The sequence below is a fragment of the Oryza glaberrima genome, chromosome 7, assembly GCF_000147395.1.
Source record: "Oryza glaberrima chromosome 7, OglaRS2, whole genome shotgun sequence".
Classification (NCBI taxonomy): Eukaryota; Viridiplantae; Streptophyta; class Magnoliopsida; order Poales; family Poaceae; genus Oryza; species Oryza glaberrima.
Window position 1 is genome coordinate 17,548,543 of NC_068332.1, and position 15,008 is coordinate 17,563,550.

Here is a 15,008-nt window from a genome sequence, read left to right on the forward strand (position 1 = left end):
AGGGCGTGGGAGAGGGGGCACGTGGTGGTTGGTTTTTATACGTGCATATACAAAGTTTATATACGTGGTTTTTTCGGTTATAAATTGTTTGTATACGTACCTATACAAATTTTGCATATGTGGCGAAAGGTCCTATAGCCTAGTGGTTACAAGCGCATTGGTAGCACCTTAGGTCCTGGGTTCGAGTCCCTATGGGAGTGAATTTTTCAGGATTTAACGGCATTGTGCTTTCACGTTGACAGCTAATCTCCAGGATTTGTTGGCTCAGTTTTATATAGGGGTGAGTGTACGTGTGTTGTGAGTGTCTGTGTTGTACTGTGTAATTCTTAAAAAAAATGCATATGTGTATATATTTTTTATATATTAAAAATTTATATGTGTGTATATAAAGTATATATTTGTACATATAAAAAGAAGAGAAGAGAGACTATGGGGGGACTGACCGCGCGGGTGCATCAGGCATCCCCGGAAAGCCATGTGGTTGAGAAGCGATGATGCAGGCTCCTTGGACAACAACAGCAGCAAGTCAGCAACACGAAGTAAAGCAAGCCCCACCTTTATAGTCCAATGTTCACACATACATTGGGCTTGCCCTAAGGAAGGGAGAGGGCATCAACATGACCAGCTTGTGTTGTCGTCACTGATGAAGTAGAGGGCAGCGGCGCACGGGGATCATGGAGTGAGGAGAAGAGGGGGCCACGTGGTAGCGTGGGTGATTCGAACCGGGATCGGGAGCAAGAGGAAGCTGCCCACTAAGCTTATCTGCTAAGTAATCTGGGTTGTCCGTAAAAGTGATTGATGCTTTATGAAAAAAAATTCCAGTGAGTAATGAATAGCAAGCCCATGGATTTCTACATTTTTGGACGGGCGGCGGACTGATTTAAAACGATCAAATTCGAGAATTTACAACATTCATGTGAACGCAGACACCTGTTGGTTAGCATCTCACAGAAAAAGAAAGAAAGAAAGAAAGCCAAAAGCAGGGGTGAAAACGGATCGGGTACGGTCAGATCACATCGTTCTCATATCCTAACCCATATCTCCCGTTAAATTCGGAACCGAGGATAGGTAGTATCGGATAACTTATTATTCATCCTGTATCCTATCCCATATTATTTTTTTCGAATCAGATTCGCGAACATATATTTGTTTGTATATGTAACTTATAGATATATAATATAATAAGACAATTAAAGTACTAAAAGAGATACATCAAGAAATAAATTATATAATATTACGTGTGAGCTCATTAAAAATAGTGATTAACTAATCTTTTATTATGTTTATAGGTGCATTTATAATAGATTTTATACGAGCGGATACAACTCTTCTCGTATTTTAACCCATATTATTTTATAGATTCAAGTTTAAACTCGGATAATATCGGGTATCCTATTTTCTCTCTCCTATATATACTTTTCCCGCAAGATTTGGGTCGGATGGGCGGTAGAGAAATATTTGTCCTGTTTTCACGCCTAGCCGAAAAAAGTACACGACAAGAGAAACAACATGCGAGAAAAGGTGCACTTTACCTTCCCACTGCACAGTGCACTCAGTGTTTCACAAAACAGGGCCGCCTAAGGCCTCTCACAGTGCAAGTTATAGGGCCCGTACCCTAGCCTAAAAAGTTGGCCCAGAGACACCCATACCATAGTGTAAGCACCTCTAGTTGTGTGGCTTAATTGAATGGAGACACTGGTAAAGGTACCAAGCCCACAGTGATCGTAACCCCAGGCACGTTACCCCCACATTTATTTCTCTCAACTACCCTCGCCTACTACTCGCACCACCCTTTCCCTCCCCTCCTCGGCGCGACCGCCTCCTCGGCTCCTCCTCTCTCCCGCACCGCCGTGCCTCCTCCTCTCCTGCCACGCTGCCGCGCCTCCTCGCCTCCCACGTCAACGGTGCCGCCTCGTCGCAAGAAACCGCACGCACCGGGTGAGTCTTTCCCCTCCCTCTATGTCCCACACTCTGCTTCTCCTCCCTCACTCGTGCCGAGGAGGAAGCGCGCTCGGGAGAAGTGCGGGAGCGGACGGCGGCGAGGCCTCACCTCCCACTGTCACCTCCCACGCCGCTCCTCTCCGAGTCCGCTGTCGCGCCTCCTCCCGGTCCACCACCGTGCCTTTCCCGACAGTGGGAGCGGCGGGGGCAGCGTGGCGGTTCTTAGCGGCGGGCAGCAGGCGGTTCTTGGCGGCGGCGGCCGGATCTGGAGCACGGTGAGCTGGTCCTCCTCCTCGCCTCCCGTACCAGTTCTTGGAGGGCGGCAGCGAGTCCTCCTCGAGTCCTCCGCCGGCGGCGGGAGCGATGAGTCCTCCGCCGTCAGCGTTGCTCCCCACCTCGTCGTCGTCGTCCTCGTCGTCGGAATCGGAGCAGGCGGGGGTGGTGTTGCAGGAGGAGTCCGATCTGTTGAATCTTGCTGTGATGATTTTGCTTTCATTTTCTTTTTCATCTTGTTGAATCCGATTTGTTCTTCTCTTCCAATCCCCAAGATTTTCTTGCCTTTTCTCTTCCAATCCGATCTGTGGCGGGAGAAATTATGTTGTGGTGGGAGGGGATTTTGGGAGTGTGAATCGGGGATTTTGGGTGCTAGGGGCACGCGAGCGCGAGGCTACGCCGCCCACAGCGCGCGCTTCCCACGTCTTCTCCTCGCTGCGCCTTGGTCCTGGCGAGGTTCTGCGTTGCTCAGTTAGGTGCCGAGAAATCTAGCTAAGGCGCGGTCGCTCGCTCCACGTTGGCGAAAATCAGAAACTGGCGCAATTAGGATCCGCGCCAACTCGGTGCACTGTAAGAGGCCTAATAGAACCAAGCCGCCTAATAGAAACAAGAGAAGGCTATATAGTTTGCTGGGTTTTTTTTCTTTATCACAGTGGATTAAGTGATCGGTATCACGGCCTTTTCCGTATAGTTTCATCCAATAATAGTCACTTGTCGGTCCCCTAATGCCGTGATTCGATCGATCATCCACCGTCATTTGTGCCGCCTCCGCATCAGAGATCACCGCGTCGCGCCCATGGATTCCACCCAGGATTCTCTCCTTTTTCACATACCAACTTCAATTTTGGTGTGTTTATATTTCACCCTAAAATTTTACACCCCTGTCACATCAAACATTTGAATATCTACATGAGGTATTAAATACTCCCTCCGTCCCAAAAAAAAAGCTAACCTAGGAGGGAATATGATCCCTCCTAATACAACGAATCTGGACAGCTCTATGTCCGAATTCGTTGTACTAGAAGGTTGTCTTCTCTTGGGACGGAGGGAGTATAGGCTTAAAAAAATAATTAATTGTATAGATTACGACTAATTTGAGAGACAAATCTTTTAAGCCTAATTGCTCCATGATTTGACAATGTGGTGCTACAGTAAATATTACTAATGATAGATTAATTAGGCTTAATAAATTCTTCTCGCGGTTTACTGGATTCTGTAATTAAGTTTTTTTATTAATGTCCTAACACTCTATGCGACACCTTATATAATATCTGATGTGACACGCTAAAATTTTATACACTGAATCTAAACACCAACAGAGGGGCCATGGCACCATCAGCTCCACGACTCGACTCGACTCAATTCAATCAGAGGAGACTTGATGAGGTAAAGCAAGCAAACAAACAAATGCCAAAATCACCCCGTTTTTGGGAATTTCCACGAAACCACGCTTGTTTAGTTGTTTGTTCTATAAAATGGACGTGACATTTGTCATGGCCGTCTTGTGTTCGTTGGTGAGGTACGTAGCCAGGTAGCCATGGATCACTTGCCACTGGTGGCCGCCGCCGCCACTAAATAGGTTAATATGATTTTTAAAGCAATTTTTGTATATAAATTTTTACAAACAAAAGCACACCGTTCAGCAATTTTTGTATATAAATTTTTACAAACAAAAGCACACCGTTCAGCAGTTTGAAAAACATGCACGCGAAACACGATGAACTTTCTCTCCTCTCGAATGGACGAACACAACCTTTTTAGCTACTCGGTAGCACAGAAAACATAGTATATGCATGAGATTAGTACATGATTAATTAAGTATTAAGTTTCAAAATTAGATTTATTTCATATTTTAAAGAAAAAGATTCTTATATAGAAACTATTTGCAAAATTCATATCGTTTATAAGTTTAGGAAACGTACTTACGATTAGTTAACCGAGACTACAACGCACCCTAAGGATGAGTTCAATAATAATACGGTTAGAGTCATCTAATTAGTCGTTTATGGTAGACATGTTTCTCTATTTTTTAAGTTTGTAATAGTTAATGCTTAGTCATCATACACAAACCATCTGCTTCGATTCTAAGACATCAACTAGCTAAGGGCATGTTCAAAGCTCAAAGCTAGAGCCCAGCGCAGGTTCTCTCTACACTCCATGTCAGCGAAAAAACTCCTATGTACAAAGGATGGTCTCTTTAGCTGACTCTCCATTAATACAAGCTAATAAATGACTAATAAATTCATCATGTATACTAGATCAAATGTAAATTTCAGCCTTCCATACATTGTGCAAACAGTAAGCTATATTTAAGCAAACAGTAAGCTATCATATAAAAAGACAACGAGCCACACACATATACTACTTCCTCCGTTTCACAATGTAAGTTATTCTAGCATTTTCCATATTCATATTGATATTAATAAATCTAGATAGATATATATATATCTAGATTCATTAATATCAATATAAATGTGCGAAATGCTAGAACGACTTACATTGTGAAACGGAGGGAATATTATTTAAGCAAACAGTAAGCTAAATTACATTATTTCGTTATATAGAGTAGTTCTACTTTTTTCCAAAGCGCTGCCATATATGCGCAACTAAATCTTTCTTGAGTTGCATATGAGTTGGACGATCACGAATATATAAATTCCTTCGTAATACTGCAGCAAAGCATGGGTTGGGGTTGGAGGAATTGCTCACTTCCAGTGGCAGAACGATTGATGCTCCTGGGTTCTCATTCAAATCCAAAGGAATTTCAGCCATTTCCTTTTCATCTTCAACTATCATATTGTGAAGAATAACACAAGCTTCCATTATGTTGATAACATCACCCCTCTGCCACATCCGGGCTGGACAACATACGATGTTAAAGCGAGACTGCAGCACACCAAAGGCTTGCTCAACATCCTTCCTCTGTCCCTCTTGACGGGCTGCATATAATCTATCTTCATCTGTCTGAGGAAGTTGTTGCCCACTCAGGATAAATTCCATCTGCAAGGAGGACACCTTCGCGAGGGACCCCATGCCGACGCCGCTGCATGGTCTGCCCATCAAAATCGAGAAGAGGATTTCTCCTTGATCATAAACCAAAAATAAAATAAAATAAAATAAAATGGACAGCAATGAGCAATAATGATATGAATGTTGCATAAGATTGTTCAGTACAATGACAATGTAGTCAAGAAACTTACACTTTCTTGCGGCAAATCAGCGAATTTGTCGCTCAAGTATGTGGCATTTGAGATGACGGTACTCAACTATGTGGCAGAAGCATTTTTTTCCAAACAAACATTTGGAAGCAGTACGAATTTTCGACTTGATCAACTCAAAACAAAGTGGCATCTTCATTCGTTGGAGTTACCAAAGATTGGATAACACCCAGCTGATCCGACATTGCAATATTATAGAGCTAATCAGCCTATGACTCAATGCTAATCATGCTTGCTGTATGACAACTACTCCCTCCGTCGCAAAAAAAAGACCAATCCTAGCAATGTATCTGGACGGACGCGTCCAGATACATTGCTAGGATTGGTCTTTTTTTTGCGACGGAGGGAGTAGTTGACAACTATAAATGGCCAGGAAAGTGTGTGTGTGTGTGTGTGTGTGTGTGTGTGTGTGTGTGTGTTTTGTAATTTCTCTTTTCCTTCAATCCAGTCTGTGTATCTCCCCAATTGTGAGTGAATGTCTGAAGACCTGCTAATCATACAGTAGGAACATTATCTGTATAAATTGCTAACTATGCATCCGATTGGCATACAAAATAGAGCAATAATACCATACCGGAATGCCAAAAATTAAACCCAGTTGACATCCTAAAAGAGCAGGTTGAACTCCTACACTAAATCAGAAAAGCTCTAGGTGACTTCTACACTAACAGATAAACATAAGCTTAAAAAAAATAGTGTAAGACCAAAAACAAAGGATGAACATCATGCAACTTGACTAGATTCTTCAGTTTGATACAGCTTCAAACTAAATCAATTTCTAGTATTTGTACACACCCCTAATCTTAATGAAATTTGGTCGGCCTTTGTTCGTCCTTTGTTTCGGCCGACCCGGCAAAAAAAAAAAATCAATTTCTAGTATCTCTCCAGCATTTCGATTTAATCACGAGCAAGGCAGTGTGGTTCATAGATTCTGCTCATTTTCTTCTAATGCCCAATGACCAAGGAGTACTGCATTTCATGGAGCCTCTTCAACTGCAAACCTCCCATAGTTACCGACTAAAGAAGGAGGCCATGCCATGATGTACGGCTGAACAAGATTGTCAAATGTCCTGCGAAACAGCCTTTCCAGTTTCATCGTTTCCAAACATAGGGACAGGAACCAACAAGGAGATTGGGGATCATGGAACATATGAGATGTTGCTAAATACGCGTAGCCGTCGCGGACAGCTAACACAAACACCTGTCTGGGGTTATCCACCAAATGCATCAGTACACTGCCGTCGCGCAGCGGGGCTCGAAGGACTCGTTCGACCTCCTTGCCCAAGGGAACTACCCTGTCCGTCACCCATCTCTCAGCAGCACCATCATCACCCTTGGTGTGCATCAGAACGCCGACATTCAATTGATGCGCGTAAACGATGCAGGTCGCGCCATCCTTTGTTTCGCCGACATCAAGAGAAGAACAATGTCTCAGGCACTGTGGAAGCTGAACAGCGGAGAACGCCATCGTGGCGGCGTCAAGCGAAAGCAGATACCTCCGATCCTAGACCCAGTAGAGGGATCCATTGGCTTGCATGGTACCCTCATTCAGGAGCCAGCAGCCAGTGTCATCTGACCTGACAGGTTCTGGGATGTCCACCCATGGGAGGGACGACCATTCCCACTCCCCGGTGTTGTCCGATGAGCAGATGCTTGCACGCACCCTGGAGTCATCAATGGCAAGAACCACAAGGCGGAACGACTTGGGGTGCCCGTCGGAGCAGATCAGGCGAGGAGTGAGCTCAACTGTGTGATGCTGGCCGCACGCCCCATCAGAGAACTCCGCGGAGCTCAAATCGACAACAAATTCAGTGCGCCGCGTCAATGGGTTGAGCACCGCGAACAACCCATCATCCCAATTCATGAGCAGGCAGTGGCCGCCGCAGATCTCCATGACGTCCCAGCATTGCTGCTCGTCGTGGGGGCGATCTTGCAGGGAGGTGAGGAAGAAGTCGCCGCCGCGGACGGCGGCGGCCATGTCCCGGTCGCGGGGGCGGGAGGGGACGAAGGAAGGGAAGGCGGGGACGTTGGGCGCCTGCGCGGGGGCGGAGGGCGCGAAGAAGAGGCCGAGGAAGGGCGGCCCGTGGGTTGCGCGGAAGCGGGCGCGGAAGGCCGGCGACGAGGCGACCGTGCGGCGCCACGCGCGGCAGGCGAGGGCGGCGCGGACGAGCGCCGCGAGGGACGGGAGGCGGAGGAAGACGGCGAGCAGGAGATCGTCGCCGAGCGAGTGGATGGTGGTGGTGGTGCGGATGCTGGCCGGTCCCTCCTCCCCGGATTCCGCCTTCGGCCGCTTGGTCGGACGGCGGCCGTCGGCTAGTCCAGCCATTGCGAGCGGCGGAGGACTGCGTCGTCGGCTTAATTAGGCGATTGAGACCGTGGAGATGTGCAGTGCAGTGCAGGTACGAGACGAAGAGGAGGAGAAATCTGTTCTCTAGTAGGGTCCCCTTCCGCTGATCTCTCTCCCCGACGATTCGCCGCTTGTTCCGTTCGCGGCGGTTCGCATGCCCACCCCCGCCGCCGCCGATTCGGAGGCATTTAGGAGCTGTTTCGTTGTTGGAATAATTAATTATTTATCACTCTTACGGATGGTGATAAATGACTTGTCATTGGACCCACATGTCATAGACACATGAGGGCGTACATGTTATAGACAGCGAGTGGCAAATAATTAATTTACACATCTTAAAAGTGGCCCAAAGTTAAATGTCCCTTGGTTGTTGACCTCAATTTGCTACACCAAATCTTAGGCGTGCCATAAATTCTTAGGCTAGTATTTGGTTGTGTACCGTAGTTGAGTCAAGCCACACTTTATTAGCATATTGGTCCACACGTCATACTCTCATCTGCTAGCCAAAGTTTACCATAGTTATGGCCACATTGTGTGGCTTGCCACAGTTATGGCAAATAGAGTTATGGCAAAGTTAGCCTCCATCTAAACAGCCCCTTAACCATCTATGAATTTGCCACTTTTAGATACGGTATTTAAGGGGGTGTTTAGATTTAGGGGCGTAAAGTTTTGATGTGTCATATCGGATATTATATAAGATGTCGCATGGGGTGTCTGAGTACTAATAGAAAAATTAATTACATAATCCATCAGTAAACTACGAGACGAATTTATTAAACCTAATTAATTCTTCATTAGCAAATGTTTACTATAGCATCACATTATCAAATTATGGAGTAATTAGGCTTAAAAGATTCATCTTGCAAATTAGTCGCAATCTGTGTAGTTAGTTATTTTTTAGCTGATATTCAATACTTTATATATGTGTTCAAACATTCGATCTGATAGGGTGTAAAATTTTTAGGAAGGATCAAAACAGGCCCTAACTCGTGTGTGTATGGTGTTGTTTGTTCTAGCTTCAGAGCATTGTAAAGATTATTGAACCAGATTATTATGAGCTGGATTATAATAAGCCGACATAGTTGTCAGCTGTTTGTTTCTCTGATTATTAGTTATTTGTTAATTGTTAGCTACCAAATAATCTAAAAAAAACACCTTTATAGTAGCTTACCAAATTATAGTAATATGGCTAATGGATTGTAATAATCTATCATAATAAGCTAATTGTTTGTTTCAGCTTGCTCCTAATAATTCAGATTATAATAATCGTAAGCTAAATCAAACAGGGCCTATGACGGGTGAGGATCCAATAATATAATATCACTACCATTACAGTCACTGATATGTAGGTCCCACCATTATATTACTCCACACGTCAGTATCTGTAATGGTAGTGTCATTAGGGTAGTAGCAGTGCGGGTAGCGCAATGAGGGCATGTTCAAAGCTAGAGCCCAGTGCAGGCTCTCTCTACACTCCGTGTCAGCGAAAAAACATCTATATATAAAGAATGGTCTCTTTAGCTGACTCTCCATTAATGCGGCTAATAAATGACTAATAAATTCCGTGTATACTAGGAAAACCAGGGTGGGGAAGAGAACAGAGAAGGCACTGGCTGCACCGCCGGTGGTGGCAACAGAAGAATCAACCGCCGATGCCGTCTTCTTCTGTCCCCCGTCCATCACGCGCAGGGTAGCAAGCGATGTACGGGCAAAACAACAACAACATCTCTTTAGTTGAACAACAGCCACGGTGGACGAGCGCCAGCGGCCTTGGGGTGGAGAAGCCACAGTCGCGCGCCGGAGGAGCGGCGAGGAGTGCCGTGGTGGAAAAGTGGCAGCAACGTCGGGGTGGAGAAGTCCTCCCTAGACCTCTACAACTTGTCAAAAACGAGTAGTATGACGAAAATTGCTGCGCGCGAGCTGTTGTTGATTTTGCATCCATTCTCGCGCCAAAATTCCATCGCCGAGCCAAAACTTCCCGATTTTGCGCATCGGATCAGAACGCCTGGTGTTTGTCGTGCTCCTCGCGTTTTTCTCGCCATGAGTCGTTGTCTAGCCGATGTCATGCAAAATAACGGTGTTTCTCTCTCCTATCATCTCTCTTCCACATTAGCGATTTTTCTTCATTAGCAACTGAGAGAGGCGGTAAATAGAGACCGTTGTACATGCCCTAAGACAAAAGGTAATGTCGAACGCAGCGTTCGGGGAAGGAGGTTTGGTACTTCTCTCCCAAACAAGATGATTTATTAGTGCATAATTAATTGTGTATTACTCCCTCCGTTTTATAATGTAAGACTTTCTAGCATTGTGCACATTCATATAGATATTAATGAATCTAAACACATATATATGTATAGATTCATTAGCATCTATATGAATGTGGATAATGTTAGAAAGTCTTACATTACGAAACGGAGGAAGTAAGTATTAGCTGAAAATGAATTAATATGATTTTCTAAAGAAACTTTTCAATAAAATTGTTTCCTAAAATAACACACTGTTATTAGGTGGTGTTTGGATTCAGGGACTTAACTTTAGTCTCTGTATTTAGACACTAATTTAGAGTATTAAATATAGACTACTTACAAAACTAATTACATAAATGAAAGCTAATTTGTGAGACAAATTTTTTAAGTCTAATTAATTCATAATTAGATAATATTTACTGTAGCATCACATAGGCTAATCATGGATTAATTAGGCTCAATAGATTCGTCTCGTGAATTAGTCCAAGATTATGGATGGGTTTTATTAATAGTTTACGTTTAATATTTATAATTAGTATCCAAACATCTAATGTGATAGTGACTTAAAAGTTTTAGTCCCATCTAAATAGGATCTTAGCCGTTCGGAAACAAACGCGTGAAAAACGAGGGCGATTAGAATCTAGAAAAAGAGTTCCCAACACAACCTCTATCAGGCCATCACGGTTCTTGCTATTTGTCTTGCAGTGGCATAGCTTGGCAACAGAACAGAGTGAAAATTGCTGGGTCATAATGAGTATTTTTCAGTCAAGCACAGCCAACTTTACAAATAAACCGAGTGGATGTTGGCAATTTGGCATGTCAGACCATCACAACACAAACAACCAAAGATTTGCAGCTGGCTCAATAACACGAGATTGATGACAACTTAACGCGAGCAACACTGGTACAAAACCGATGTGAAAATTGAAACATGATGCTCTGAAGTGAAAGAACAGAAGAGTAAGAAGTTAGGACTAGGATGTATTGGGGGAATGGATGAGACATTTTTTCGAATCAATTTTCTGCGCTCCGCATAATGCAAGTGGAGATTATCCCCAATCACGGCCCTAAGAATTGTGAAACAAATCATCTAGCCCGAATTTGTTCGAAACAAATCAATCATCCCAAATTAGTTCCTAGGAGAGGACTAGAACAAACAGAGATTCAGAAAGCAGTGGCAGTTCACAGGAAATTAGGAACAAGAACTGAATCGTCTCAAGGATTGGACTTGGGGAACACAAAATGGCTTGATCCTACTTCAATCCTGACAGTTCTTGAATCTTGAATACTTGATGCTATGACGCTACTTGCCTGCTTCACACATGGCCTGCTTCTTCTTCTTCTCCTTCTTCTCCTCGAGGAACTCGACGAGGCCACTGAGCGCGGCGTCGGCGTCCTCGCTGCGCAGCAGCATCTCCGACACCTCGGCCGGCGTCGCATCCACGCCGGCGAGCAGCGCCCGTATCTCCGGGAACAGCGGGTGGACGTCTACGAGGAAGTAGTTGTGGGCGAGCGTCTTGAACGCGTCCCAGCCGCAGTAGCCCATGTAGACGTGCATGTCCATCCTCCCCGGCCGGAGCAGCGCCGCGTCGAGGCGATCCTTGTAGTTGGTGGTGAAGACGATGACCCTCTCCTCGCCGCTCGTCGACCACAAGCCGTCGATGAAGTTGAGCAGCCCGGACAATGTCAGTCTCTAAACTCAGAAAGAATCAAGAATAAATATGACCATAATCAAGAATCAAGAATCGAGAATGAAGAAAATCGATGTGTTCTTGGTGGATGACGCATACCTTCTCTGAAAAATCATCTCCCTCGTCGTCGTCGTCGTCGCCGCCGCCACCGTCATTGTTGGTCAGCGTCGGTTTCTTGCGCTCTTTGCCATCCTCCCTCGACCTTGCGCTGAAGCAGCAATCGATGTCCTCGACGATGAGGATGCAGCGGTTGGTCATGCCAATGAGCAGCCTCTGGAGAGCAGAGTTGCTGTGCACCTCGGAGAGGTCGAGGTCGTAGAGGTTGAAGCGGAGGTGGTTGGCCATGGCGGCAACGAGGCTGGACTTGCCGGTGCCTGGCGGGCCGTGGAGGAGGTACCCGCGCTTCCACGCCTTGCCGATGCGGCGGTAGTACTCCTTCCGCTTCAGGAAGCGGTCGAGGTCGGCGACGATGGATTGCTTGAGCTCCGGGTCCATGGCGAGCGTGTCGAACGTGGCCGGGTGGTGGTGGGCGATGCCGCGCCACGACGAGCCCTCGTTCATGAAGATCATGAGCTCGCGGTCCCGCCGCCGCGCCTGCTCCACCTCCTCCGTGATGAAGGGCACGTACCTGCGCAGCGCCATGTCCGTGTGCGCCGCGTCGAAGCTGAGCTCCAGCGACACCTCCGTGTCCGCGAATCTGCCCTCTGCGGGGACGGAAGTCCACTTGAACTCCACGCCCTCGAAGACGTCGGTCATCGAGTCGCCGGGCACCATGGAGAGGACATTCCGTCCGCGCCGCCCACCGCCGCCGCCGCCGAGGAAGAACCTGCTCATGGACCGGGGGTCGATCTTGGTGGCGAGGTACGCGTGAGCGTCGACGAAGAAGCGGCTCTCGATGCACTGAGCGTGGCCGTGGCCGTTCCCTTCGATGCTCCTGATGATGGCGGTGCGGCGCTCCGCGGGGCGGGGCTCGACGCGGGCGCGGACGAGCGACGCGGCCCAGCTCAGCGCCGCGCGCAGGTCGTGCGGCACGAGCTCCCTCGCCATGCCGCGCGCCAGCACGGCGTACGCGGTCACCGTGGCCGCCGTGGCGACCGCCTTCCTGTAGGTTTCCACCGCCTTGGCGAGTGACGGCGACGGCGAGAGGTCCATGCCCACCAACCGTTCGACGAGATGGGGTAGAGAACCAAGCAGTGGTGGCGTCGCGACAGAATAGGAGGCGAGACGGCTGGGTGCTTGGGTTGACTGGTACTAGAACGCTTTTAATGGTGGTGGAATGGAACCAAACAGTACATGGAATGGAAGAAATAATCCATTTAGTTTAGGCTTTTTTTTTCAAAATGAAAGAAACAACACTTTGTTTTGGCAAACAAAACCCAAAACGACAAAACTTTACCAAAAATTTTACAATGCACAAATCTTATCATTGCTAAATCTTTACTCTTTAGTAATGCATGTATTGGTTGAATGTATACTAAACTTTAGTAAAGTTTGTACTACTACTACTGCTGACATCATCGATTGCATCTCTATTGTAATTCAAACCACAAGAGAAGGTTCAAAATTTGGGGGGATTGGTATGTGCAAAGTACGTCAAAATAATTCTACAAAGGATCGTATGATCAATAAGCAACCCAGAGGGTGAAAATTAAAAGAGACAAATACCATGCCCCCTTGACTATGGTCTCATATAATTTTTGAAATCTATCTATCTATCTATCTATCTATTATATTATTAAGTCAGCTTTAAAAGAAAGCACCACGTTCGTTGTGGAGGCTAGAAATTCCCGCATTAATCGAGAAAAAGAAAAACAGTGTCCAGGTAGAAATACAATTTATAAAATATACTAAAATTAGGAATAAAAAAAGGTAAGATAATATGCAGAGTCCACGTAGAAAACATTAAAGAGACCAATTGAGGCTAGCCAATTCTTTCCTATATTATAATGGCAAAATCATGAGCAATTAAGGGTTTTGTCTCATTAAGAATCAGACAACATATATGTTTAGGACCCTGAAGGCAGTTGGAGCAATCCAATTAGGAGTCTGACATGCTTGCATGTTTCATGTCCGCATGCATATAGCGTTTGACACTGTGATATAAGAGATCAGCACTGCGTACTCACCCATGGCAAAAACAAGCAAATAGGAGTACTGTATTAAGGCAGTGTTCTTTAGTGAGGGTTAATTGGAACCATTTTCCTCTCAACACATAAAACGGAACAACAGATTAGCACATAATTAATTACGCATTAGCTTAAAAAACTTAAAAATAGATTAACATGATTATTTAAAGCAATTTTTTTATAGAATTTTTTTGCAAAACACATACCGTTTAATAGTTTAGAATGTGCGCACATGAAAAACGAGAGGCAGAAGTTAGGAAAGTGTTCAAATAACACTGCCTAAGTGCTCAAAGTTGGTTGGAAAAAATATAGTGCTCTTCAAAGCAATAAAAATAAATTAATAAGTGGCAGAGCATGTATACGCTGTAAATATATAACAATGCAATATTTAGGAGAAAAGAAACAATTAAACAACATATATACATATAGCATGCCGCCATGCCGTATACACAAGCATACAGCGGTCAGAAATGTAAGGCAGCTGTCAACTTCGGTGGCGCGCAAGGTGCGACACTCTGAACTATCCATATATCGATCGATCTATCTATCTATTATTAAAACATCTCAAAAGGCCACAATATTGTTTTAGATGCTAGAAATTTCAGTATTAGTTGAAGAAGAAAAAAAAGGAAAAGAAGAGTTTAATTTAGGAATATAATTTAGAAATTACTAAATTTGAAATAAAAAATAAAAAATATTTAAAGAATGGTCCATTTAGAACACAACAAGAGATTAATTAAAATTCAAAATAAAAGATAAAATATATTATAAATTTGGATTCAATGCGAAATTAAAAAAACTTAAAGAAATCATTGAAAATCGAAATAAAAATATAAAAAATACTTGACCCAGACGCTAAACATTTCCAACATTAATTGGATAAAAAGAAAGTACAACTAGGAATTCATTTTTAAATAAGTGAAGTTCAGGAAAAAAAATAATTTGAAACATCTAGAACACAACATAAGATTATGCAAAAATCCGAATAAAAAATAAAGTAAATTCTAAAATTGTATTTTCAATAATAATTACAAATAAACTTAAAAATATCATTAAAATTTGAAACAAAATTATAATAAAATTTTAAATAAGTGAAGACCAAATACCTAGAAGAATCCATAGCAAAATATAGTATATAAATATCCAAAATTAAGAGTGATTAAATT

The 15,008-nt window shown here is 44.4% G+C and overlaps 1 protein-coding gene and 1 pseudogene across 1 annotated transcript; both read right to left on the reverse strand.

The window, feature by feature from the left end:
* Nucleotides 1-6,261: 6,261 nt before the first annotated feature.
* LOC127780735 (uncharacterized) lies at nucleotides 6,262-7,791 on the reverse strand (annotated as a pseudogene).
* A 3,233-nt stretch (nucleotides 7,792-11,024) lies between these two features.
* On the reverse strand, nucleotides 11,025-12,928 carry LOC127778891 (AAA-ATPase At3g50940-like). Its single transcript, XM_052305535.1, has 2 exons — nucleotides 11,816-12,928; nucleotides 11,025-11,718 (listed from the first exon to the last, which is right to left on the reverse strand). Exons 1-2 carry the CDS (start codon nucleotides 12,866-12,868, stop codon nucleotides 11,329-11,331), a joined length of 1,443 nt encoding a protein of 480 aa, XP_052161495.1. The 5' UTR covers nucleotides 12,869-12,928; the 3' UTR covers nucleotides 11,025-11,328.
* Nucleotides 12,929-15,008: the final 2,080 nt, after the last annotated feature.